Source organism: Anarhichas minor, unplaced genomic scaffold (assembly GCF_050575085.1).
Source record: "Anarhichas minor isolate MPS153535 unplaced genomic scaffold, ASM5057508v1 ptg000062l, whole genome shotgun sequence".
Taxonomy (NCBI): Eukaryota; Metazoa; Chordata; class Actinopteri; order Perciformes; family Anarhichadidae; genus Anarhichas; species Anarhichas minor.
In genome coordinates, this window is record NW_027466508.1 from 10,160,001 (window position 1) to 10,183,780 (window position 23,780).

At 43.1% G+C, this 23,780-nt stretch overlaps 1 protein-coding gene across 3 annotated transcripts in view; it reads left to right on the forward strand.

The window, feature by feature from the left end:
* ankrd11 (ankyrin repeat domain 11) overlaps positions 1-23,780 on the forward strand; it is a 91,468-nt gene that overhangs the window by 62,966 nt on the left and 4,722 nt on the right. For 2 of the 3 annotated variants that reach the window (XM_076077916.1, XM_076077917.1), the window contains 11 exons: positions 2,114-2,259; positions 5,705-5,837; positions 13,138-13,311; positions 14,424-14,624; positions 14,733-14,875; positions 15,173-15,320; positions 15,437-19,892; positions 20,038-22,768; positions 23,004-23,102; positions 23,417-23,560; positions 23,684-23,776. In XM_076077916.1, coding sequence (XP_075934031.1) covers positions 2,173-2,259; positions 5,705-5,837; positions 13,138-13,311; positions 14,424-14,624; positions 14,733-14,875; positions 15,173-15,320; positions 15,437-19,892; positions 20,038-22,768; positions 23,004-23,102; positions 23,417-23,560; positions 23,684-23,776 — 8,409 coding nt within the window. In that variant the 5' untranslated portion in view covers positions 2,114-2,172. The remainder of the gene's footprint in view (positions 1-2,113; positions 2,260-5,704; positions 5,838-13,137; positions 13,312-14,423; positions 14,625-14,732; positions 14,876-15,172; positions 15,321-15,436; positions 19,893-20,037; positions 22,769-23,003; positions 23,103-23,416; positions 23,561-23,683; positions 23,777-23,780) is intronic. The other variant, XM_076077918.1, reaches the window with a different exon arrangement.

Genomic DNA, 23,780 nt, shown 5'->3' on the forward strand with positions numbered 1-23,780 from the left:
CCAAGTCTAACTGTGCTGACATCATGTGTCAAACATTCAAATCTTCTGGGGTTGTTTCTGGTGTCGAGGCATGAGTGTTGTTAGGAGTTTTGGCAGCAGACAATAATCTATCTGCATCTCTGTTCGCCATGTGCCTGCTCATCACAACTTTGCTTGTTGCTCCATAAGAGAAGTTTACGTTATAAATGGGGCCGTAAGCCTATCGAATGTCTTTTTGTCAAATGTCCACGTTATGAATGAAACTGCGATGCTTTGAACTAATTGGAACAGCCCTATTCATGGTTCTGATTGGATTGTGATATTTAAGATAAGATGATGGCCTGGTGTTAAACGCATCACGATGCTGTGATATTGTCGCACCGACACACGGACTTTAGATACAATGCTCACACTCTTTTAAATGCTTAGTCGCGTAACTTTAACTGTATTGCTTGGACGATATGAAAATAGAAAGGATCGCCCAACCTTTATTTCATTACACATGTCCTTGTAAAGGCACAAAGTATATTTGGTAGAATAATGTCAAACAATATGATGAGAAACTTAGTTTTCATATACTACGTGCTATTTTTGTATATTCACTCGCATACAAATACACAGATGGAGTTAATCAACACTTGACTGGAGGAGACACACTCACACAGACTCACACGGTTAGCAGATGTTCTGTATATTTTGATTGGGATGAAATTACAAAAGGAAATGAGGCCTGTGGTTTTTGTACAGGGTGTCCTCTCCTTTTGTGTGTCTTGTGTGACCGCTTGCTTGCAAACATAATTTTCTTGTGTTTCGCATGTCAGCTGAATGTTCTGGAGCTATAACTGCCCATCATCGTAGTCTCAAAATAGTGCAGAGATTGTTGTTCTAGAAGTCCAGCTGACCCAGTTTGGTGTGTGTGTGTGGTTTGTTTATTTCTGAGAGTAGTCAACCTTCCTGTCGCTTTGTTTGGTATGCTGAGAGGTGGGAGTTTATGGGAGGTTGAAGCAGGAGCCTAGCAGTAACAATGAGCCAGAGGAGAGAGGAGGGGGGGCTGTGGTTTGCTGTGTTTGCTCATGTCTCTTTCCATACACCAGTAAAAGAGGGAGCGCTACATCCTCTGTAGCTCCATGCCTCTCTGGTTGGCTGGCTGGCTGGCTGTCTTGACTTGACTGGGGGGGGGATATAAATAGCAGTCTTTTGAATAGGATAACTGCAGAGGGAAGGGAAGGAGGGTGGGGGAGGGGAGTGGAGATGGAAGTGGCGCCAGGGAAGATAGGATTGCCAGTGTCTCAAAGTAGAGGAAAAAACCGCTGCAGCCACCCATGGTCTCATCTGGTCACTCACTCAGTCACAAGGATGATCATACTCGGACGCACTCAGAAAAAACAGTGCATTATGGAGGAGAGAGCTGAGGGATGAAATGTATGATTAATTCATGGCCCTGTGCGGCAGAAGGCCTCTCTTCACAAAGGCAGGGGATGATTGTTTTTGTGTACTTGCACAGACAAGTGTACAGAACTCACTAAGTTCATGATAAAACCAATCACTCATAGCAGCTAGGTTTCTGGTTGCAAGAAGGCGATGATCCCTCTTACTGTGGTAGGGACACCATGATTGAGAACAGGGTAACGCCCACAATTACAAGGGGTGGCTAGCTATGGCGGTAAGTAGCTGTTTGGGTTTTTGTCGAGACGTGCCAGTCACGTTCCTGAAGAAATTCCTCAGCTGTTCCTAGCTCTGTCGGTATCCCACAACATTGGAGTTATGCAATATCTCACATGGTCCGTCCAGGTGCCGTATCTAAACTCCAGTATACGACTGAATAGTGTCCCTCTGCTGCTTTTAAAGGGATTGCAGTTTCTCTTGCTTTTTAAAATAAGCAGATCCTACCGAGCATAGTTTTTAGGGTATTTGGGCAGACCTTGCTCACCAACAAATAAGCTTTTTGCCTCCCACAGCTGCACCTCAGCCTACTGTCCTCCCTCTCATCGGCTCTTTCAGATCAGGGTGTAATGGTTGAAGATTGAGTGCTTGATGTGCCGCTAATGGCTGCATCGTCTGGCAGTGTGTAAATGTGTTTTCAAAGAAACATAGTGGCCAGTTGCTAACCTTTTCTTCTTTCCCTTTGTTCCAGACGGTTGATGACGATGCAATGGCAGCGTGAATGAAGCTTGGCGTGGGGAGAGCTGAACGATGCCCAAAGGTGGGGGATCTAAAACCCCCCAGCTGGACCACTTCCCACTCAACACCGACATGGTGGAAAAGCAGGGTGGGAAGAAGGTAGGACTGAAAAAAAGCCGACAGACAAACACACCGTGCACAATAACCAAATGTTTGTAATCCCAACTGCTGGTTGTCCTTGAAACTTGACACTGAACCACTACATCTGACCAACAATTTCAAAACCTTGTAAGGCCTCACAGACGGTGGGAACGTAGGCTAAAATAAATAAGAAAATTTGGTGACTGCCGCAAAGAATGCAGTGTTTGTGTCTTTGAGATTCAGGCAACATGAGGCTGAGTTCTGAATTCCTCAGGCAGATTCAGAGGCACCTTTGGGATTCGACAGCCTTGTTGGCCTGTCAAGAAATATTCAGTCTTGAAACGCAGGCTATGAAGGCAGCGTCCCCTGAGTTTGACACGGATACAGCCGTGTTGTTTGCTGTGGATTTAAGTGGCGGACGCAGCTTGATGATGTCATGGGTGTGTGCCAACTGTTCAGCTATACCCGGAGCAGCGACTAGAGGCGAAGAGAAGAGAGGTACAGCTTATGCAGGCATAGGTTTACAACCCTCTGCAAAGGATTGCATCAGACTCTGGCATGGAGGGAGGGAGGGAGGGGGGGGGGAATGAAGCGCACAGGGGTGGGTGGAAAACGGAGTGAGGCGAAAAGAGCAGGCATTGCTAGGAGACCATCAAACAGGGTGTCTTGTGAAGGCAGATGTGAGGAAAGTCTCAAGTCAAAGCTTTCTTTGAATTTAACTAAAGAAAAAAAAATAACCCAGTCCAACTCTGGAGATAGACTTTGTTGATTTATACCATTTTCTACCAATGCAATTTAGCGCTACATTTGCTGTTTTATTTAAAAAAAAATTCTTCTCTTAAAGAAATCACTCAATTGCATCTTGTTTTTCCCCGCTTGGAATGACTGTAGCTTCTGCAAACGCTCTGATGTGTACATCGTGCTTTTGCATGAATTGTGTGTTTCCTGTGTGTCGCTGAGCGGCGACACAGACTGAGAGAGGAAGGGAGAGAGATCAGCTAACTGTAGCTGACACTGTTTGTCTCTACTGTACCATGACATCATGGTCTTATGACTGGGGCAGGGCAGGGGGAGGAGTTCAAAGAGTCGACACATAATGGAAAAGCTGCCCCGAGGACAGAGAGAGACGAGCAGGGGACAGAGTGATTTAGTGAAATAAATGAGTGCGTGTACTGAACATCACATCTGACCTGCTCCTGCATCTCCGCTATGAGACCTTAAACCCTCCGTACGTGAAGCATACTGGACAGCTTGACCTTTTATATCAAAATACATTTTGGACTGAGCAATTTGACAAATGTAGCAGGAATTCCCAACAGAGGGAATCCATGGCTGGTGTACATTCACTTCTCACAGAGGGATTAGTCCTGTAATGTTTATAACTGTATCTGTATTCTACAAGCACAGTCTTTACCTGAAATACTGCAGGATGGACTAGTGTTTATAAGGGAGATGCATTTACTCTATATGATAAATAGATCATTGAAAAATCTAAAAAAATCTTTGGTTGGGTATATGTGGGTATATGTATTTGTTCTCTGCTGCTGTGATACTCTGTTCTGTCATTAACTGAAACGTCTGGCTCTCACTCACTTCTCTCTCCTCAACCACACAATTATTCATACCTGCAAACTTGTCGCTTTTTGGCTAAATTCACTGTTTTGAATCAAAATATATCATCCACGTGAATCGTGTAGATCCGTAGAGATTTTTTTTGGGGGCGGGGGGGTCAACTGGCCAGCCAGCGTTTCTCAGATTGGAGTGAGACGAGGAGAAAAGGTGATGTCGTGATCTTCGCAATAGAACATCGTTGACGTGTCGAGTCTTGGCCAATCAGCGTTCAGATGTCTACAGCGTCTTCATTTCCCTCCGTTAAAGTTTAAGTTACGTTCTGTACCGTCACAGTTCAGACTTGCTGTGTTAAGGATAACGTACACTGCATGCGAAACTTTGTCGACTGTTAACTTTCGTTATTGCAATTTAGGAAATAAAACGTAACATGAATTATCAGAAAGCCTGCAAGCAATCATGTGCACAGTAGGACGTATTGAGAGTGTTCCATTTCTGGCCTGGCCATTCGTGGTTAACAGTTTCTGAAAGAAAGCCTCCCGCTGAGAAGTGCAGCTCTGGCTGTCGTTACAGTTATAGAAATGATTGTATTATAATAGTATATTATTATTATATTATAAGTGGCTTCCAAATGCTTTTAGCCATGTGTGCTCTATATGCTACATACAGTAAAGGATATATATATATATATATATATATATATATATATATATATATATATATATATATATATATATATATATATATATATATATATATATATATATATATATATATATATATATATATATATATATATATATATATATATATATATATATATATATATATATATATATATATATATATATATATATATATATATATATATATATATATATATATATATAAAAAAAATTATTTGAGCCCTTGCTGATTTTGTAAGTGCCCACTAACAAAGAAGCCTAGCCAGACTCTCATAGAAAATCTGTGGAAGTAGCTGAAAATTCGAGTTACCAAGTTGTTAACGTTAAACCGGAACACAGGCAGATCTGGTTGCAGGTTGTTTTTTTTTAAACTCAAAGTAGAATGAGGGGATTTCGTGGTGATAACTTTTATGAACACGAAAAATGAGGCCCGGATACTGATGAGATGATGAGGTCAAAGAGCTGAATAATAAATTAGTTGTTTGCTTAAAGTAAATGTCTTATCACTTAATTTTCTTCTCAGAGTACACCAGAATGCTTTTAAAGCAATGGAATCGTAAAGTGAATCCTCTGGATTTTTGGATTGCTGATGAGACAAAATGAGCAATTTGAAGAAATCTCTTTGAGCTCCAGTTACTTATGGTCACTCTATTGATTAGTTGATAAAAAAACATGGATTGATATATTGATATTTATAATAAAATATGTAATTGTAACCCAACAAGAATTCATGATAAACATATCCAGACTTTTGTCTTCTCAGCTATTAACTGCTGTAAAGCCTCTGGTCAGGTTAAGCAAGTCACTATCAGATCTCAAACACACAAGTATTCACATCTGTTGGTAGCAGATACTCTTGGGTTTGTGACTGTTTCCAGCAGCTGTAGACCACAGAGCCGATTCGGCGTCGGCTCAGCCTCCTCTCCCAGGGCTCCCCGGCTCTTTGCTTTGGAATCTAGGAAGAATCTAAATGGAAAAGTTTTGCTCCGCGAAGCCCATAATAGCTAAAAGAGTCGGGGCAGAGAACGGCACCGACTACAGCCGCAGCTAGCTCATATATGACTGACTGCATTAGCCCACGTCTCTTTTTGAACTCCCCTAGATGTTTAAATTACAGTCCTTTTTTCTTCATTCTGATTTAAAGCTGTGTCAAATCTGACCCGTGTCACTTAAAGTTCCCTTTGTGTTCTGCTTTGCCTCTTTCACAGGATAAAGTGTTGTCAAATAAGACTCCCAAATTGGATCGCAGTGATGGGGTCAAAGAGATGAAAGAAAAGGCCCCTAAAAGGAAGCTGCCATTCACTGCTGGAGCTAATGGAGACCACAAAGATTCTGACTCAGGTAAGAGCACACACGTAGACTTTGCTTCTACTGCATGTGACTTTGAAGTGGCAATCAAATGGGAGTTGTTACATCACATCCACTCAAGCTTGCAGGAAGTAGTTAGGCGTGCGCTGTGAAAAGAGGGGCTGGGCTTTGTGAGGTGAATGGGCTCCTAGCTCCAGCTTCAAGTCAGCTTGCGAGTCCGTGGAAGAACCGAGGAACTTGTTCCTACAGTTGCATTCTGAAAGGAGAGGAGGACCACACAAACTCATGATCCAATTAAGTGGGAGTTTGTTTAACACACTGGACTGACCAGGTCCGGCTTTTGGTAAGGCTCCGGCTTTGTGTTTTCTTTAATTAGGGAGAGAAGGACTACTGCTCGTGCTTGTTTGGCTTTGGGCTTTCAGGGTTCAGGATTTAGTTTGTTGATAATGGTCCATCAACGGAGGCTTTGGAGACGGCCTTCATCATCCATGGCTGCGTCACTATGTTGGTTTATGTTCTTTGATTACACTTGAAAAAAGGAGTGGAGAGCTAAAAGCATGCCTGCTGCAACGGATGACTCTCATGGTTTGGGTTCCAGTAAGATTGGACATGTATTATGTAGACACATGGGGTTGTGTGTCATTGCTGTGTGGCTCAGTTTGATTGAGAAACTGTAACTTGTTTTATCTTGAATCTCTGTAGTTTGTGTACCTGTCGTTGCCTTTTGCTAGATTACTTTAATGTTATGTAGTGTACCGTTTGTTGGGGAATTATATACACTTGTTGTATATTATATTATATTATTATTCTCACGAGCTGGTTTGATATTATTCACATGTTTGCTGTGTTAGGCTCGAATAAACTGTTTTACCGCACCCCCCCCAGTAAGGGGGTATGTGAACTCTCCCCTGAGGAACAACAGCTGGACGGTCTATTCATATGCTGATAGCTTGGGCTCTCGTTGGGTTGGCCTGTATGGTCTTTCAGCCCATGACTCTCAACTTTACCTCCATGTGTGCAACATATTACAAATGGAACAGTCTCTTAATAGTTTTTCATGTTTACAAACTGTATAAGCCAGGAAGTTTCCAGGGCTCAAGCCACAGCACAATTCTCAGTTTACACAATCAAGTTGCTAGCATCTGTCTCTCATCTTGGTGCTCCAAGGATGCATTTCATCCAGGGTAGGAAATTTACATATATTTTTTTGGGGGCAATTTTTGCCCCCACTGACTGAAATCCAGGGGCATTTTCAAAAAATTGGGGGCACTTTTTGAAACTTGTGAAATAACATGTAACCTTTGTTCAAAATAATAAATATACTTATTTAGGGTTACAATATATGAGCAATTGTCATCAAATGGCAATAATAAGACTATTAGGCAGTAGTCTACAGATTCAAAGTGTTTTCTTAGATTTTTTTGAACAAAAAACAAACATAAATCAGACAATCATATTCAATTTTATTCTTATTTCTTTGTGGTCATTTGTTATTACATTTTTTAAACGACTATTAACAATTATTAAGTCAACGATGCCTTGATTACATATACATCAGTCATTGTATGGAATTTTTGAGAAAAACATTTTTATAGCACCTTAAAAAAAATTGAAATGTGCCATTTGAAGGTACAAATTCAGTTCAGAGTTTTTGCTTCGTAAAATATCTTAATTGACTGTCAGTCAGGTATTATTCATTTCCAGCAACCCACAAATCAAAGAATGAAGACACTTTACGCACAATTTAGGTGTATTTTCCCTTTAACTCACGAGATGCAGGTAGCATGTTTTATACTTAATGTGAATATAATTAATTTCCATTATGCAATATGTATACTTTGTTGGCATCTTATTCTGAAAACCGGATGTTCGTCTGAAGAAACCGGATGTTGTCTCACGTTAATCTTTCCGCTAACTTTGCAAAGTCCTTCGCTCGCTCCCGATCTGTGCCGTTTGAATGCGTTTACCGTGAATTTCAGCGTCTGCTGAGTTGACCGCAGTCTCGCAGTCACAGGTCTGATTAAGAAGCGCTCCAATTATTTATTCGTTTAGAAAGTTCGGGGGCATTTTTTGCCCCTCTCCTAGTGATATCGGGGGCAAAATTATATTTCTTAGGGGCAGTTTTGCCCTTTGCCCTCGTGTATTTCCGACGCTGATTTCATCACGTCGGCAAGATTTGTTTTGTCTTAGCGGTGGCTAGCCTAATAATTCAAGTGTATTTTCTCTGCTTCTATTCCTGCTTGGGGTAGTGTGTCTGCATCATTTTCCCCTCTGCATATTGAGTTGTCTCTGCATATGTCTGTGTTTTACAGTCCGACTTTGTTGCATGGCCATTCAAGCTCTGACCCTGCTGGGTCAGTGTCTAGCCCCTTTGCAAAATGTAACACCTCTAACACTTCACAACTCTCCCCCCACACTCTAACCATACCCCATTATCAACTCTCCAGTCCTCTGTGGCTTGAGCTGATGGAGGTGACCATGGGGTATGGTAGCATATACCAAAATATTCTGCAGCCATGTTCTTGGCTCAAACTAAGGCGTCATCCACTCGACTATGTTTTCTTTTAAAACCGTGTTTAAAAACAAAAACAATATCCATCTAGACGCTAGGCATAAGCATTACAAAAGTAGTGGGTATTAAAACCAAGCCGTAGTAGTGTGTAAGCAGCCTTCGTAAAATGCTTAAGTCTGCCAAAATATTGCAAGTCAATTTAGAACAGAGTGTTAGATGAAATTTGCTGGTATTGTGTTTTAAATGCTAATATGTTACACTGCAGATGCTTCACAACAAAAAAACTAAATATGAAGTCAAGTGATTGTCCCAGTTTAAAAGTTGACATTATTTTAAGACACCACAGGCAGATTCTCTCCAGTGTAGCTCTTAAATACTATTAAGTCAATTTCCTACATATTTGAAATGGGTCATAGCTTTGCTATTTGGAGGTGTGTTAAAATGTAGTGTTGGACATTGTCTTCAGAGGGAATACCAAATATATCTGAAAGATCAACTTTAGCCTGAGCTTGGGCTATAATGGCAGTAATACATTGCTATTAACTAAGCCTCCAATTGGCCCCTCGCTAAGCTAGTAACATAACGTTTCACATAGAAACATAACGTTTTAGAAAAATAGTTCTCTGTCCGACCTCTCCGGGTAACAAATATCACTATTGCACAACGTCTAGCCATGGCTAGTGTGAAATCTGAAACGATTGCACGAGAGTCTATGAAGCACTATGATTGGCCAGTCTGCGGTCAAGGGGTCGGACTAAGCAACTGGTTAATCATGCAAGTAGCCTGCTTAGTGTTTACAAACATTACAAGAGCCTATGAGCGAGTTAGAGCAGGGACAGGAATATGTACTCATCGTACGTCTGTCCACAGCACACTGCAGATCAGTCAAGTTGGAGTTAATCAAAGCTCTGCAAACTTCAATGCTCCTTCACAGAATTGCCAAGCCTCCCATGACCTCCTCATGAAGAGGCTAGACATTAGCATTCCTCCTCCTTGAGGTCAGCCTCCTTCCGCTCTTCCTCCTTTCCACTATCCACAGCGGTCAGCGATAAAGGGTACAGGCGGCGCTGAGAAGGATAAGTCTCCAGAGGCTGTTTACTAGTGAAAACAACTAGAGCGCTAGCCTCACTGAAGTACCAAAACATGAAAACAACAGAATCTTTTCTTCCTGTTCTTTATGGCCTCTTAGTTGGAAAACAATTAAATAATGGACAGCTATCATCTAAGGAGTGAGACAAACGCAAACACTTCATTCTGTCGCTTCATGCTGTCAGCGTTCACTTTAACGATGTTTAATTACAGCCACAAAAAAAAATGTATACTGCTAATTTATACTGCTAATATGAGTCTATTGGCCAATTGACATAACATGAATTGGACTGGACAAGCAATTTGATGAGCTTATTTTGGACTCTTTCTAACGACTAATCCATTAATCAATAAGAAAAAGAATTGATGCAGCGCTAATATTTTTATGTCTCTGTGTCAGACAGTCTGTGGCTAATGAGTTTAATTGGTTATTTTGGTGGCATTGAAAATGAGCTGCACATCTCTGTACCCTGTCTGAGCAGGCCGACGTCATACATACCAGTAAAGAATTGTTTTTCGGTGTGAAAATGCCCTCCTAGAATGTACAAAAGACCAAAATGTATTATCCAAACAAATGTGGCCAGCTTGCTAATGTTGCTGTCTAAGTCAGTTGCTCTTTTTTTACGTCTTTGGATTTGTAGCTTGTGCTCACACGAAATAACTTTCTCATTTCCTTTGCAGCCCTCTAGAATATTAATTGTAATTGCAGCATAGCCTTTGCCACCGGGTCAGTTGTGCGGCACAGTAATGATGGTCGGGTCTGTGAAGGTTGAAAGAAGGTGCGAGCTGAGCCACGTAGAGTGGGATGCAAAAATAAAAACAGTGGTTTGCGCAGATCTTCAGCCCACACACGTTTTCCCTCTGGCAGGTTATATTTGTCTTTCTGTCTCCCAGACTCACACAGGCTCTGAATGACACTGATAGACAGAAGCAGTACAGTCACTGCATAACTGATTAAAGCAGTATGTAACAGGCATAGATAGAGAAGTCAGGCAGAGCATCATTCACCCCCTATGTTCCTACTGTATTTCTATCAGTCTCTCTTGCTCAGTACAAAAGCATTGACAAACATCCTGTTGGCCACTTCCTGCCTCGTCTCCCTCGACTTCCTGTTTATGCGGTTTTCATTAGTCCCTAAACAGAGCATTGTTTCACTCTTTCGTGCTACGGTCAAACATACCTGGTCTGGCTGGTTAGAGTGGTTCTTCTGGTCGTGGAGGTGCGTTCGTTATCCGAGCCAGACAGTCTGTTTTGTTTTGGCTTTAGCTGACACGGTGGTATTGTCTGCCTGCCATATCAAAATCTACCTCTATTATTTCCAGGCATTTATGTTTCATATGGTCTCCTCCCCTGGCTCAGGTAGGCACTCTATTCATGGGGGGACAATGCTTAGGTTTCAAGCCGTAAGGAGAGTAAAGTTTCACCGATGTCTGTAAGCTGAGTAATATCAATTTATTGAGACACATAAGAGCTCCAGCAGTGTTCCCTAAATAGACATCCAACAGAAACACACACTATGGGAGCAGGCACAGTATGCTGTGTCATTGTTTGTTCCTTTTGTGTAATACAGTCATCCACATGTGACATGTATTTTTGAATCACTTGATGATGAACTATAGTGGGCATACGTTGGACACATGTCTTTGCCATTTTTATCTGCATCTTTCCTTAAACTCTCAGGGTGATAAACCAAACGCGAACCATATGAAAGCAAAATAAAATCACTTCCTTTGTAAACATGTGAAACAAATCTCGTTTGTAGCTGTGTCCTGTTTTCCACAGCAGTTAAAAGCACAACACATTTGTACATGCATTTCTCAGCTGCTGGTTTGACAATTTGTCATTTTATACGTCGCTGGTGAAGCTTACCTGCTCAGAGATGAGCAGGCCAGTGATGGTGAATCTTGTATTCCAGACTTTGGTCTTGCGTGTCGTTAAGTAGCAGTCCTCCACATGGGTAATAACTGCCTTCCTGGTTCCCAATCTTATAAACATAGCCTGGAAAAGCTAGCCTTGCACTTTCTCTGTTCTGTTGCTCAAAAAAAACATGTTTGGACTGCTTTTGTGGTTCCAGCTGGTTGGTTCCAGCTGGTTGGTTCCGGGTCTAGTTGAAGGAATGTGTCTTAATGGCAAACGTGAGAGCGTATCAAAGAGGGGTGGGGGCACATTAGCTGTAAGTATTCACAGATGTTAGCGAAAGTTCATCAGCTCTGTACTTGTAACTGGAAAAATCTTTTCCTGGAAAGCCTTTTAGCCATCGGAAGCATCAGCCGCCATGCTTCCTTCTTGCTTTGTTTACTTGTGTGTTTGTGGCCTTGAGCAATGCAGCCAGTCTTGGAACGAGAAAGGTCTCGAAGGAGTTGGACTTGGACGCATTCACAAATCTACGGGTGTCTCTGTACATGCACAGTTGACATTTGCTGGTCCTATTTTTCTTTTTTGGGTAGGAATTTTTTTTGTCACTCGCATTTTCTTGCTCTGGGAGTTGTACCCCCTCAGTGATTGAAGTGTTACAGTCATGTGTAGCTCTGCCCTCCGTAAGGGTCATCAGATGGTATGTTACCGCTGAAAATAATTGCTGGGTGTGTCTTTGTGGAGCAGCTGCTTTTGTCCAGTAGCACGGTGTCTCCAGTAAGCCGAGCAGGCACGCAGGCAGGCATGTGGCGACCTTGGCAAGGCCACATTGAATTGAAATGTAAACCAACTATTTCGTAATAACCCTGGGTCTGCCAAGTCACACCCACTTTCCTCTCTCTGGATGTGGACTGATTGGCTATGAGACAGACAGACATAAACACACTACTGGTTGGCCCCTCCCTCCCTCAGGAGCAGCTGGGTAATAACACAAAAGTCAGCCCCTGCTACCACCAAACCTCTCACACACTTGGCTACATATACATGATTATGCAAGTATGTTTTTTTTATGTTTATTTTGGAAACTAGCTGACTTTTTGCAGGGTGTCTTACCCTTGTGATGCATTCAGTGTGCTTTTGAAAATGTTCATATTGGTGGAATATTGTTATATATAGGTGAAGGACAAATTTAAGAAATGAACAGCTTAATTATGTTTCAGGGAAACAATGTAATGATGTGACAAAAAAAGATAATAACTAATTTAAGGACTTTTTAGCAGTCATATTAAGAGCCAATGAATTGAGCCAATGAATCATTTCACGAACATTTTTTTTACTGGTATAACAAAATAACACTCACCCTTCACAAGTTTCAGTCAATTAGATTTGTTTGTGTGTGCGTGAACGATTGATAATACAATTCTTTAATCCTTAGACCACTTTTCAAAATACAAGCCATAAAAACATCAGGTTTAATAGAGAACAATTGTTTTGGATTTGGTGTATAAAAACTATGATAGTGCATGAATAGGTACGAAAAGGAAAAGAACAACATTTTTAAAGGAATTAAAATTGCATTACAAATGAAAATAAAACTGGAGTAAAATAAGGAAAAGCGCTGCAATAAAAGTATATTTTAAGAAGGGCTTAAAGGAGATCACCGACTCAGCCGACCCAGTTTCCTCGGGCAGATCGTTCCAGACCCTCAGGGCCCTAAGTGCAGAATGCTCTGTCCCCTTTAGTTTTCAGATGGGTCTCTGGAACAGACACTAGACCTCTGCTCCAGGATATGAGAATGTGACCTTAAGTGCATGAATACATGTGTGTCCACGCAGCCCAATAATGATATTAACTTCTCTCCTCTCACTGTCGTTGCAGAAAAACCAGGTCCAGAGCGGAAGCGGATTAAAAAAGAGCCAACCAACACCCGGAAGGCGGGTTTGCCGTTTGGAATGGGGATGCCAGGGATCCGGGCCGGGTACCCCCTCTCTGAGCGGCAGCAGGTGGCCTTGCTCATGCAAATGACAGCTGAGGAGTCCGTCAACAGTCCAGGTGCGTGCTTATCATGGAGGCCACGTCTTCTGTGGACGGCTGGCAGACAAGGAAAGAGGGATGGGAGGCAGTAGTGTGTGTGTGTGTGTGTGGGTGTGTGTGTGTGAGAACAATGATGGTGGTCTTAAAGAGAAAGAGGCTGAGAGGGGGAGATGGGGCATGAGATTGATTATTTTTGTTTATTCTTTGGGATGTTCAGCACGTTTTGTTGCCACATCTCGGCCGTACTCTGCCTCTGGAAAGGACCGGGTGCTTAATTTGAATCTAGTCATACAAGCTAATCCATGTGAATTCTTATTACAGCCATGCTGTCAATCAGAAAAGTGGTTGTTCTGTTTTTGCAGCCATAACAGTCACATATTTGTTAATTTACAGTAGTGGAATTATTGTTATGAAATACAGCATGGGGCTGTCCAGGAAATGAAACCAACTCTTTTGTTGGTATTGCGTTAATCTGGAACTAATTGTGCAATCTCAGCATTTGAGCCAAATCAAAACAGACTTCCAAATGTAAAAGACCTGCAAGCATTCTGGTTTAGTTGATTTGTTATCTGTTATCCTATCTGCTGTTAGATGATTATTCATAACATTTACTTCCTCCTAATGTCCTGTCAAGTGGTATATTTATTAGTGGTAGACAAAGTCATTTTGCCCTCAATGTATTAAATACCTTAAATAGCGTTATTTGTGCAACATTGTGCCTATTTTATACTGTTGAGATAATTTAGAAAGGACAGCTTAGATTGGTAAGCACCAATGCTAAGCCACTTTTATTTGTGTATTCCTTTGTTACATGCCTGAAGGCATGGGCATATATTAAGTAAGTGTGTTTTAAATATAATTTGGGACAAAAACTGTGCAAACTCAATAATGCAAATGTGATTAAGGCTTGGATTTAATCTCGTAAATGGGATGAAATGAGCTCAAGTGAAGTAGGTCCAAGTGCTCTGCTGTTGATTGCTAGAGTAAGATTGCCCCCTTCTGGCTGTAAGCACTCCAAACAAACCAGTATTCATAGTATTAGGGGAAATAAGGGTCGACAAAATAGAAGCAACGATGAAAACAAATTCACTGTTGGAGTGTTGAAATGTGTGTCCATCTCCTACTTACAGACACAACACCAAAGCATCAGTCACAGTCCAGTATGGGTCAGAAGGGAACGCCAAACTCTGCATCTAAAACCAAAGACAAAGTGAATAAACGGAATGAGAGAGGAGAGACTCGGCTGCACAGATCAGCAATCCGTGGAGAGACACGCCGCATCAAGGAGCTCATCAGCGAGGGAGCTGATGTGAATGTAAAAGACTTTGCAGGTGAGAGGCTTTTTGTATAGACCGTCCTTGTACTTTGTGCGTGTACCAATGTATATCTATTCGTATATTCAATACACCTCTCACACAGTAATTTCCTCTCCGGTTTAGGCTGGACTGCATTGCATGAGGCGTGCAACAGAGGGTATTATGATGTGGCCAAGCAGCTGCTGGCAGCCGGAGCAGAGGTCAACACCAAGGGTCTGGATGATGACACCCCTCTACACGATGCATCCAACAATGGACATTTCAAGGTAAGAAAAAATAAAAAGCCTAGAAAATGTAGGCCGTTCATGTCTGAAAACACACATTTTAGGTAAAGAACAAAATAACCTTTCTAAATTCATAATGCAAAACGATAGATCCAGTAATTATGAGACTGTATAAGAGATTATTACCCTGACTGTCTGTCGAGCTTATCCATGAAGCTAGTGGTACATTAACTTTGTAACCTCTGACCTCTTTAAAGTCTGAACCACGAGAGAACTTTATCTTATCGCCTCTTAAATTGCAATTTATATTAATTCAAGATTTAATTGTATTCATTTCAGGTGGTTAAACTACTTTTACGGTATGGAGGGGACCCACGTCAAAGCAACAGGAGAGGTGAAACAGCACTGAAGGTTGCCAACTCTCCAACTATGCTGAATCTATTGCTGGGGAAAGGCACTTACACCTCAAGTGAAGAAAGTTCATCAGGTATTTATGATGAAATCTTCCAGACACCTAATAACATGACTTTTATAAGTTATGTAAATTCTTAGTATAGATCATGGGGCTGTTGTGTTTGATCCTGCCTCTTTTTTTCTACACAGAATCTTCAGAGGAGGAAGATGCACCCTCATTTGCCCCGTCCAGCTCTGTCGATGGCAATAACACGGACTCAGAGTTTGAGAAGTTGAAGTTGAAAGGGAAAACCATTGACACTCCTAAATCTGCTGTCACACCCGTAAAAGACGAGTATGAATTTGATGAGGATGATGAGGAGGAACGTGTTCCTCCTGTGGACGATAAACACCTTTTGAAAAAAGACTTCCGTAAGGAAATGGTCATCAAGGCCAACAGCTTGATCGCCACACCCAAGATGGAGGTCAAAACCTATTCCAAAAGCAACTCGCTCACACCAAAGAAAACTGTCAGGCGGATCATCTCTGACAGTAACAGTTCAGACGAGGATGATAGGACGTCTTTCACGCCAGCGCCTACGCCGCGGCAACAAGCCCAGCAAACAAATACTAAGACTAGAGACTCTGGCAGCATGAGCTCTAAACAACAAAAAGACAAGAATAAAGTCAAAAAGAAACGGAAGAAAGAGAGTAAAAACAATGTCAGTAAAGAAGTGCGGTTTGGTAAAGTCAATGACAAGTTCTGTACATCTGACTCTGATTGTGAAGATATGGAGAGTGAGGATGATAAGGGCTCAAACAGTATAAAGGACTCTTCTGCAGCAAGTCTGAAAGACTCCCCTGGCTTTAACGCATCCTCCTCATCTTCCCATGGAAACTCAAACTCTCAGAAACAAGTACCATCATTAGCAGAACAGCATCCAAAGCAGTGGAGGACAGATGGCTGGAAGACTGTGTCATCTCCGACGTGGTCCGACGTCAGTTCTCTCTCAGATTCAGTCAGAACAAGACTGTCCAGTGAGTCCGACTACTCCTCCGCTGATTCCAGTGTAGAGTCAATAAAACAAGTGAAGAGGAAAGCGCAGGAGAGCAAAAAGAAGAATAACAATGTGCACAGTAGCACAGTAGACAAGAAGAATTCTGAGCTCTACAAAAACTCCAATGCAGACAGTGCGATCTCCAAAACCGATGTAGATGGCAAAGTGCTGAAAAAGCATAAGGTGAAGCACAAGCACAAAAATAAGGAAAAGGACAAAGCTCCTAGTCTAGTTCTCAATCAAGACATGAATGAGAAATTTGTCAAGAGCTATTCTTTTGATTTTGATGATTCAAGGCAGAAGTCCCTAATTGTTGAGGCAGAATCGCCCGCTGAGAGCAAGGTCAAGTTATCCAAACACGAAAAAGACCATTCAAAAAAAGAGGATAGGCTTTCGAAAAGCAAGTCTGAGGATAAGGATTGGTCATCTGGAAAAGACGTGCACAGAACAGCAAAAGAGGAGAAAAATAAGAAAACAAAGGACTCCACCAAGGATAAGACTATTAAAGAGGAGAGGGAGAAGCCTTTAAAATCTGACAAGGAAAGAACTGTCAAGGAGAAGGAGAAGCCCAAGGACGATAAACAAAAGGCTCACAAAGAGGAGAAAAAGAAAAAGTCCAAGGACAAGTCCTCCTCAAAGGCAGACAGGAAAAGTGAGCAGAAAGAGGAAAAACATCTAAAGGTGGACAAGGAGAAAAACCCTAAGGAGGAGAAGGACAAATGTAAAAAAGACAAAGCACAGAAGGAAGAGTCTGAGTACGAAGGCTATGACGTTAACAACCACTTCCTCAACTTGGAGGACACAAAGCTCAGTGCCTCAGATGACCATCATGACAGATGGGGCTCGGAGATGTCCTCTGACTCCTCCCTTTATGGAGATGATAGTTGGGACGCTCCTGTCAAGGAGTACAAGGAATATAAAGCCAACAACGCTGTTAAACTAATTGTCGAGACCGTTAAGGAAGAGACAAGAAGGAAAGAAAACAAAGTCAAGGACAAGAAATCAGATCACAATGAGAAAAGATCAGATAAAGAAGCCCCCTCTAAGAAGAAAGACAAAGATTCCTCAGAAAAGACAAATGAAAAGAAGAAGGACTGGTCAGAAAAACAGAAATTAAACTCCAGTCACTCAGTTGAAAAAGAAAAGAAGCGGAAGGAGTCCACAGACACAGTCAAAGACAAGAAAGACAAGGACTCTTTAGACAACAGTCGAGACCGTAAAGACTCGAATGACTTCATGAAGGAAAGAAAAGAGGTCAAAATCAAACAGGAAACTTTAAGAGATGAATATGGCAATGATGCTTTCTTCAAAGACACTGATGCTGTCGGTAAATCGTGTGATATCAGAGAAAGAAACCATTCTGGAAAGGAGAAAGAAAAGAAGGGCGAGGGGGTGGAAAAGCGAGAAAAGACGAAAGCTGACAAGCACAAGGAGAAAACAAAAGACAGAGGAGCTGATCAGGAGAAAGATAAGGGCGAAAAAAGCTCTGCAGAAAAAACTGTCAAGGAAAAGGATGCAGACAGGGGCACCAAAGACAAGAAGGAGGGAGTCAAAGACAAACACAAAGAGTGTCATGGCAAAGACAAAGATCGAAAGATGTCCTCAGAACAAACCAAGGACAAGAAAGAAAAGGCCTCTCAAGACAAACATGCTGATAGGGAGAAGGACTTTTTGGAGGTAAAGAAAGAGGAAAGAAAACCTGAGAAAATCCGTGAGAAAACGTGGTACAAGATAGCTGACATCTTCACTGATGAAAGTGATGATGACGAGGACAGCTACAATGGGGCTGTTGCACTTGTGTCTGACTCCGTCAGAAAAGACTTAACACCTGATCAGGATGAGCTGGATCATTTCCCATCAGAAAAAATAAGAAAATCTTCTACAGAGGCTAAACACAACACAGAAAAGGCAAAGGACAAAGACCACAAAGAAAAGAAGAAAGAAAAGACTACATTTGACACCGGTAAAGAAAGAAAAGGCTCTCTAGAGAAACACAACAAAGACAAGAAAGATTCTGTAGATGCAAAACACAAGGAAAGAAAAGACAGAATTTCACTGGACTCAAATCAGGAGAAGAAAAATAAGCAGAAGCTGTTGGACAAAAGGGACACCAGTGAGGAAAAGACAAAGAGCAAATATAAAGACAAGCTCGACCATTCTAAGGAAAGGAAACCCTCAAAAGGCAGTGGTGAGAATGAAAAGTCCCTCTTAGAAAAATTGGAGGAAGAAGCCATGAATGACTACAAGGATGACTCCAATGACAAGAACAGTGAAATCTCTTCAGATAGTTTCACTGACCGAGGTCATGAGCCAATCCTCGCTACTTACTATGACTCCATCAGCCTGACTGATGTGACTGAGGACAGGAGAGACTCCCTGTCCATATCTACACCCCAAGACAAGTTCAGAGAGAAAGAGAGGCACCGGCATTCCTCTTCATCCTCGTCCAAGAAAAGCCACGACAAGGAGAAAGAAAAGGTCAAGAAGGACAAAGGAGACAAACGTGACAAGACAGAGGAGATCAGAGAGTCTTACAGCCGCAGAGAGAGTCTACCTTTTGAGAAAGAGCCCATGCCTCTAGAGGCAGACCCTTACACATTCCCATATGGAAGTAAGGGAGACGGTGAAGACGACTTTGATAAAACCTTGGAATTTGAAAAAGAGATGTCCAAAAAGGACAAGGACAAAGCAGCTGGTGTCATCAGTGACAGGACGAAGGACAAAAAGAAGAAGGAGAAACATAAGGAAAAAATAAAGGAGGAGAAGAATAAGTACATTGATGGCTTTGGGTCACTTAAACACTCCAAAGAGGATGTGAAGTCGGGGTTGAAAGATAGTCCACAGGTCACTGTTCTGAAAGAAAGGTCAAAAGAAGAAAGTCCTAAATTTGATCTGAAAAAAGACAGAAGTCGGGATGCATTGGACAAAGACAACAGAATGGACCACAGTAAATCTAAGGCTAAGGATGAAAATGAAAAGCTCACTCAGTCCAAGGACACAGTAAGGAAAGATAATCGTCCACGTGAAAAACTGCTGGTGGATGGTGATTATCAAATGACAAGTTTTGGTCAGATGTTGAGTCTAAAAGACCAGGAGATTGAAGAGCGCCACAAGAAACATAAAGAAAGGATGAAGCAAATGGAGAAGCTGAGACCCAAGTCAGGGGACCCTAAACTCAAGGACAAGACCAAGTCCACAGAGGAAGTACGGAAAAACCGCAGTGAGCTATCATCCAAGAAGTCCAACAGTCTGGAGTCTGGTCTTAAAGAGAAGAAGCTGAAGGATGTGGGTCTCCCAGCCCAAATGATGTCCCCAAGCAGGAAGTTCCAGTCTGCAGACAGTCAAAACTCAAAGGACTGGCTGGCTGGCCAACAAATGAAGGAGAACCTTCCTGCTTCCCCCAGGCCAGATCAAAACAGGCCAACTGGTGTTCCCACGCCAACATCTGTCATCTCCTGCCCCAGCTTTGAGGAAGTAATGCAGACTCCACGTACCCCGTCCTGTAGTGCGGAGGATTACCCCGACATTATGTTGGATGGGCTGGACTGCCAGAACTCATCGGCTATGACTATGTCAATGAACGCCTGCTCGCCAACCTTCTTTGAAAGGTATTTAAACGTGCAAACATACTGCAGGGTTAATGTTTTAAACGTGCAAACATACTGCAGGGTTAATGTTTTAAACATTTTAACTTTTGCCCTCTGTTGAATGTGACATATTGTCTAATGTTTTGTCTTTCTGTTGTCCACCCAGCAGGTATTCTAACTCTCAGAGTTTCCAGGAGGGCACATGTCCCACCCCTGCTAAGAACCTCCAGCTACCACTTGTCAGCCGCTCTGCATCTTCTGACGTCCGCCGGCCGCTGGAGGATGAGTTCAAGGGTGAGGATGACAAGTTCCTTCGACAGCAGAGTGATCCAGCTGCTGAATTTGATCAGTCATCACCCTCCCAAACTCTAGAGGACAAATCAGAAACTGTGGATAGACTGGAGTGCCTCCCATCTCCTTATTTCTCCCCACTTAGGATGTTGTCCCCTCGGCAGGAGCCAGCCCTTCCGACACCAGATGTGGCAGCACCAACCCTTGCTGGCACCGAGGGGACTGAACATTTTCCTGACAATGTATACAACAATTTCTTGCCCAGACCCTCTACTCCAGTTCACAGGCCAGACCCCCAGGAGCCCTGCTTCGACATTGCTGCACCACCAACCCCAGCTCCTGCTGCTTTGCCACCCCTGGATATCGATGACATCTCTGAGCCTCACCACAGTGAACCTAACCTGGTCCTGTCGGATCTTCCCTCTGTCACTGAAGAACAGGACCAGGAAGAGGAAGAGGAGGAGGAAGAAGAGGAGGAGGAGGAGGAGGAGGACGAGGAGGATGAAGAAGAAGAAGAAGAAGAAGAGGAGGAGGAGGACTTTGAGGACGAATGTGATATGAATGAGAGAGCTGATGGAGACCACTGTGCAGTGGAGGAGCCGGAGCAAACAAGGGACCCATGTTCCTTCTCCCCTCCAGTTGAGGACCCTCTTAGGAAGAGCTGGCCTGCAGAGTCTCCAGACCGACAGGAACCAGAGGTCCAAGGGCTCTCCCCAACACACTCTGCACCCAACCATGGAGAGAACTGTTTTGATCACAGCATTGGTTGGGAGCCTGATATGGATCTCAAATCTCCCCACAGGACGTATGGAGAGATAGAGGCTGCTGTCTCCAAAATAACTAGTCCATACCATTCAGACAGTGAGATGCAGCACTTGTCTGGTCACCCCTCTGCCACACCCCCTTATGCTACCTGGAATAGATGGCATAAAGAGGACCCAGAGGACTTTGAAGAACAGAAGGAGGCTGTGGCTGACATCCCCTCTCCAGAGAGGCCTGACACCGCTATCGATGAGGAACCCAACTATTTAAACACCTCTTCATCCTCCAATAGACTGGAGTCTTTCTTCCAGGATTGCAACAAGCCTAGCATAGAGGAAAGTCATCAGATGGACACTGAGTCAACATGTGAAGAACCAGACAGCAGACAGACCACGCACAGCTTCAGTGCTACCACTGAAAGCCACATGGCTCCAGCTGTGGGCCCTGAGCCTGTGGTGCCCTGGGCAGACCCATTCTCAGCTGATGCAGATGAACTGGATGACCTTGGACCGTTCTCTTTGCCTGACCTACCACTACCAGACAAGTCGGAAGAAGCTGAGTCTCGAGACCCAGAACTAGTTGATCGCAACAAGACTGTGCTGACCCACACTAGACCTACCATTACAGACAGAGATGACCCGGAGATAATGGAGATGGACTTACCAAGCCTGGGTAAGGCTTCATGCCCTGCTAGTGAGCAAGGTTTAGGAGAACCTACCGGACAAGACTTGGTTGTACCGTCACCCCATGCCGAATTCCAGCAAGAGATGGACCCCGAGCCAATTAACGGCTCTCGCTCTCTAATACAACAACAGGGCGGCATGTTGGAAAGAAATGGACCTTATGGAGAACCTGATGAGTCGGATCCCAGCGTGTTGTTTTCATCTGTAAAATCAGATCCCAGTAAGCAACATCACATTCAGATCCACTCCCTTACCGAGTCTTTGCCGTTACCAATGGATTCAGTCTCTGCTATCAACTCAGAGGTGAGACAGAAGGAGATGTCTGAGACTGTAACAGAATCTGTTGCATGCAGTCCTGTTCCTCAGCTCCCAGTGGCAGTCACCCTCTCTAGCACAGTGGAACTACCAGACACTCAGGAGACCACATCCAAGCTAACGCCGGTAACCCTGACCACTGTCTCCACCACTGTAGATATCCCCAAGAAGGTGGATGAAATCCCTCAAAGGATAACTCGTAATCGCGCCAAGAACAATCCCTCTGTTGCTGCTGTCCCTCCTACCTCCTGCATAGTAACCTCGTCTGCCACTGCCGCCCCTGTAACGACCAGTCCGACAGTGACCCTTAACCCAATTCCTACTGGAACCCCGACACCCACCTCAGCATCTTCCTTCCCAGCTCTGAAGAATGAATCTGTGCTTACTGTGTCCACGACTGCGTCTAATACAACCCCAGCAGTGTCTGTACCTACTTCTGTGACAACTTCTGCCCCACTGGTTATCAGTAAGATGACAAAAGGTCGCCCTGTCCCCTTGGACGAAGAGGAATCTCAGACCCAGCACCCACGGAAGAGGAAATTCCCACGTTCTGCTGGGCAGCAGGTCCAGCTGGTAAACACAGCCATGCAGCAGACCAGGGAAATGATCCAACAGACCTTGGCTGTAGTAGTCAATGCCATCAAGCTGGACGATATTGAGCCCTACATCAGTGACCGCTCCAACCCATACTTTGAGTACCTGCAGATCAGGAAGAAGATTGAGGAAAAGAGGAAGATTCTGTGCTACATCACCCCACAGGCCCCACAGTGTTACGCGGAATACGTGACCTACACCGGCTCTTACCTGCTGCACGGCAAGCCCCTCAGCAAGCTTCACATCCCTGTGGTAAGTTGTGACGTCTTTACCCCTTTCTTTCTGACGATATAGACAAAGCAGTGAGTAGGTTTTAAAACAGTTTGGAATCAAAGTCTGATTCTGCGATTAAAAAAGACCTACATTGCAGGAGTTTCTTTTACTCGACATCAATACTGCGTCTCACTGTAGAAATGTTAACAAAACTTGTTTTGATTCTGGCTGATGAAGACAGTATATAATACTCAATGTTGTGTTGGCTCATCAGATTGCCCCACCTCCCTCGCTGTCAGAACCTCTGAAGGAGCTTTTCAGACAACAGGAGGCTGTGAGAGGGAAGCTCAGGTTGCAGCACAGCATAGAACGGGTAAGGAAATACATCTGCACATTCTCTATCCTTAATTCACTCTTTGCTCACTCCCTGTTACACATGCAGCAACATACGTGTACTGTACACTATGAACTTTTTTTAAAGAAAGATCAAAGCCTGTTTTAATAGAAATGCAAGTGAAATCTGCATACCTCCTACTATAGTGAAATGCAGACAGAAATCAGTTACATGACAAGGATTTCTGTGAAATCTTGCTGATCCAAGACCCATTTCTATTAACCTCACTAACCAGCCCATTGGTTAGCCTAATGCCCAACTTTAAATGGAATGTTAATTTTCTCCTTTCACAGGAGAAGCTGATCGTATCATGTGAGCAGGAGGTTTTAAGGGTCCACTGCAGAGCCGCCAGAACAATAGCCAATCAGGTTGTGCCATTCAGTGCCTGCACCATGTTGTTGGACTCTGAAGTATACAATATGCCATCAGAGAGCCAGGTAGGAAATATTTCAGCATACACTCAAGTGTCGGGTCAATTATAACTGATTTCATTAGAGGCAACCAATTAATACATAATCCAGTACTTAATCTACATTGTAACTTGGTGTGTGTGTTCTCAGGGAGATGAGAACAAATCTGTGAGAGATCGCTTCAACGCTCGTCAGTTCATTTCCTGGATCCAGGATGTGGATGATAAATATGACCGTATGAAGGTAA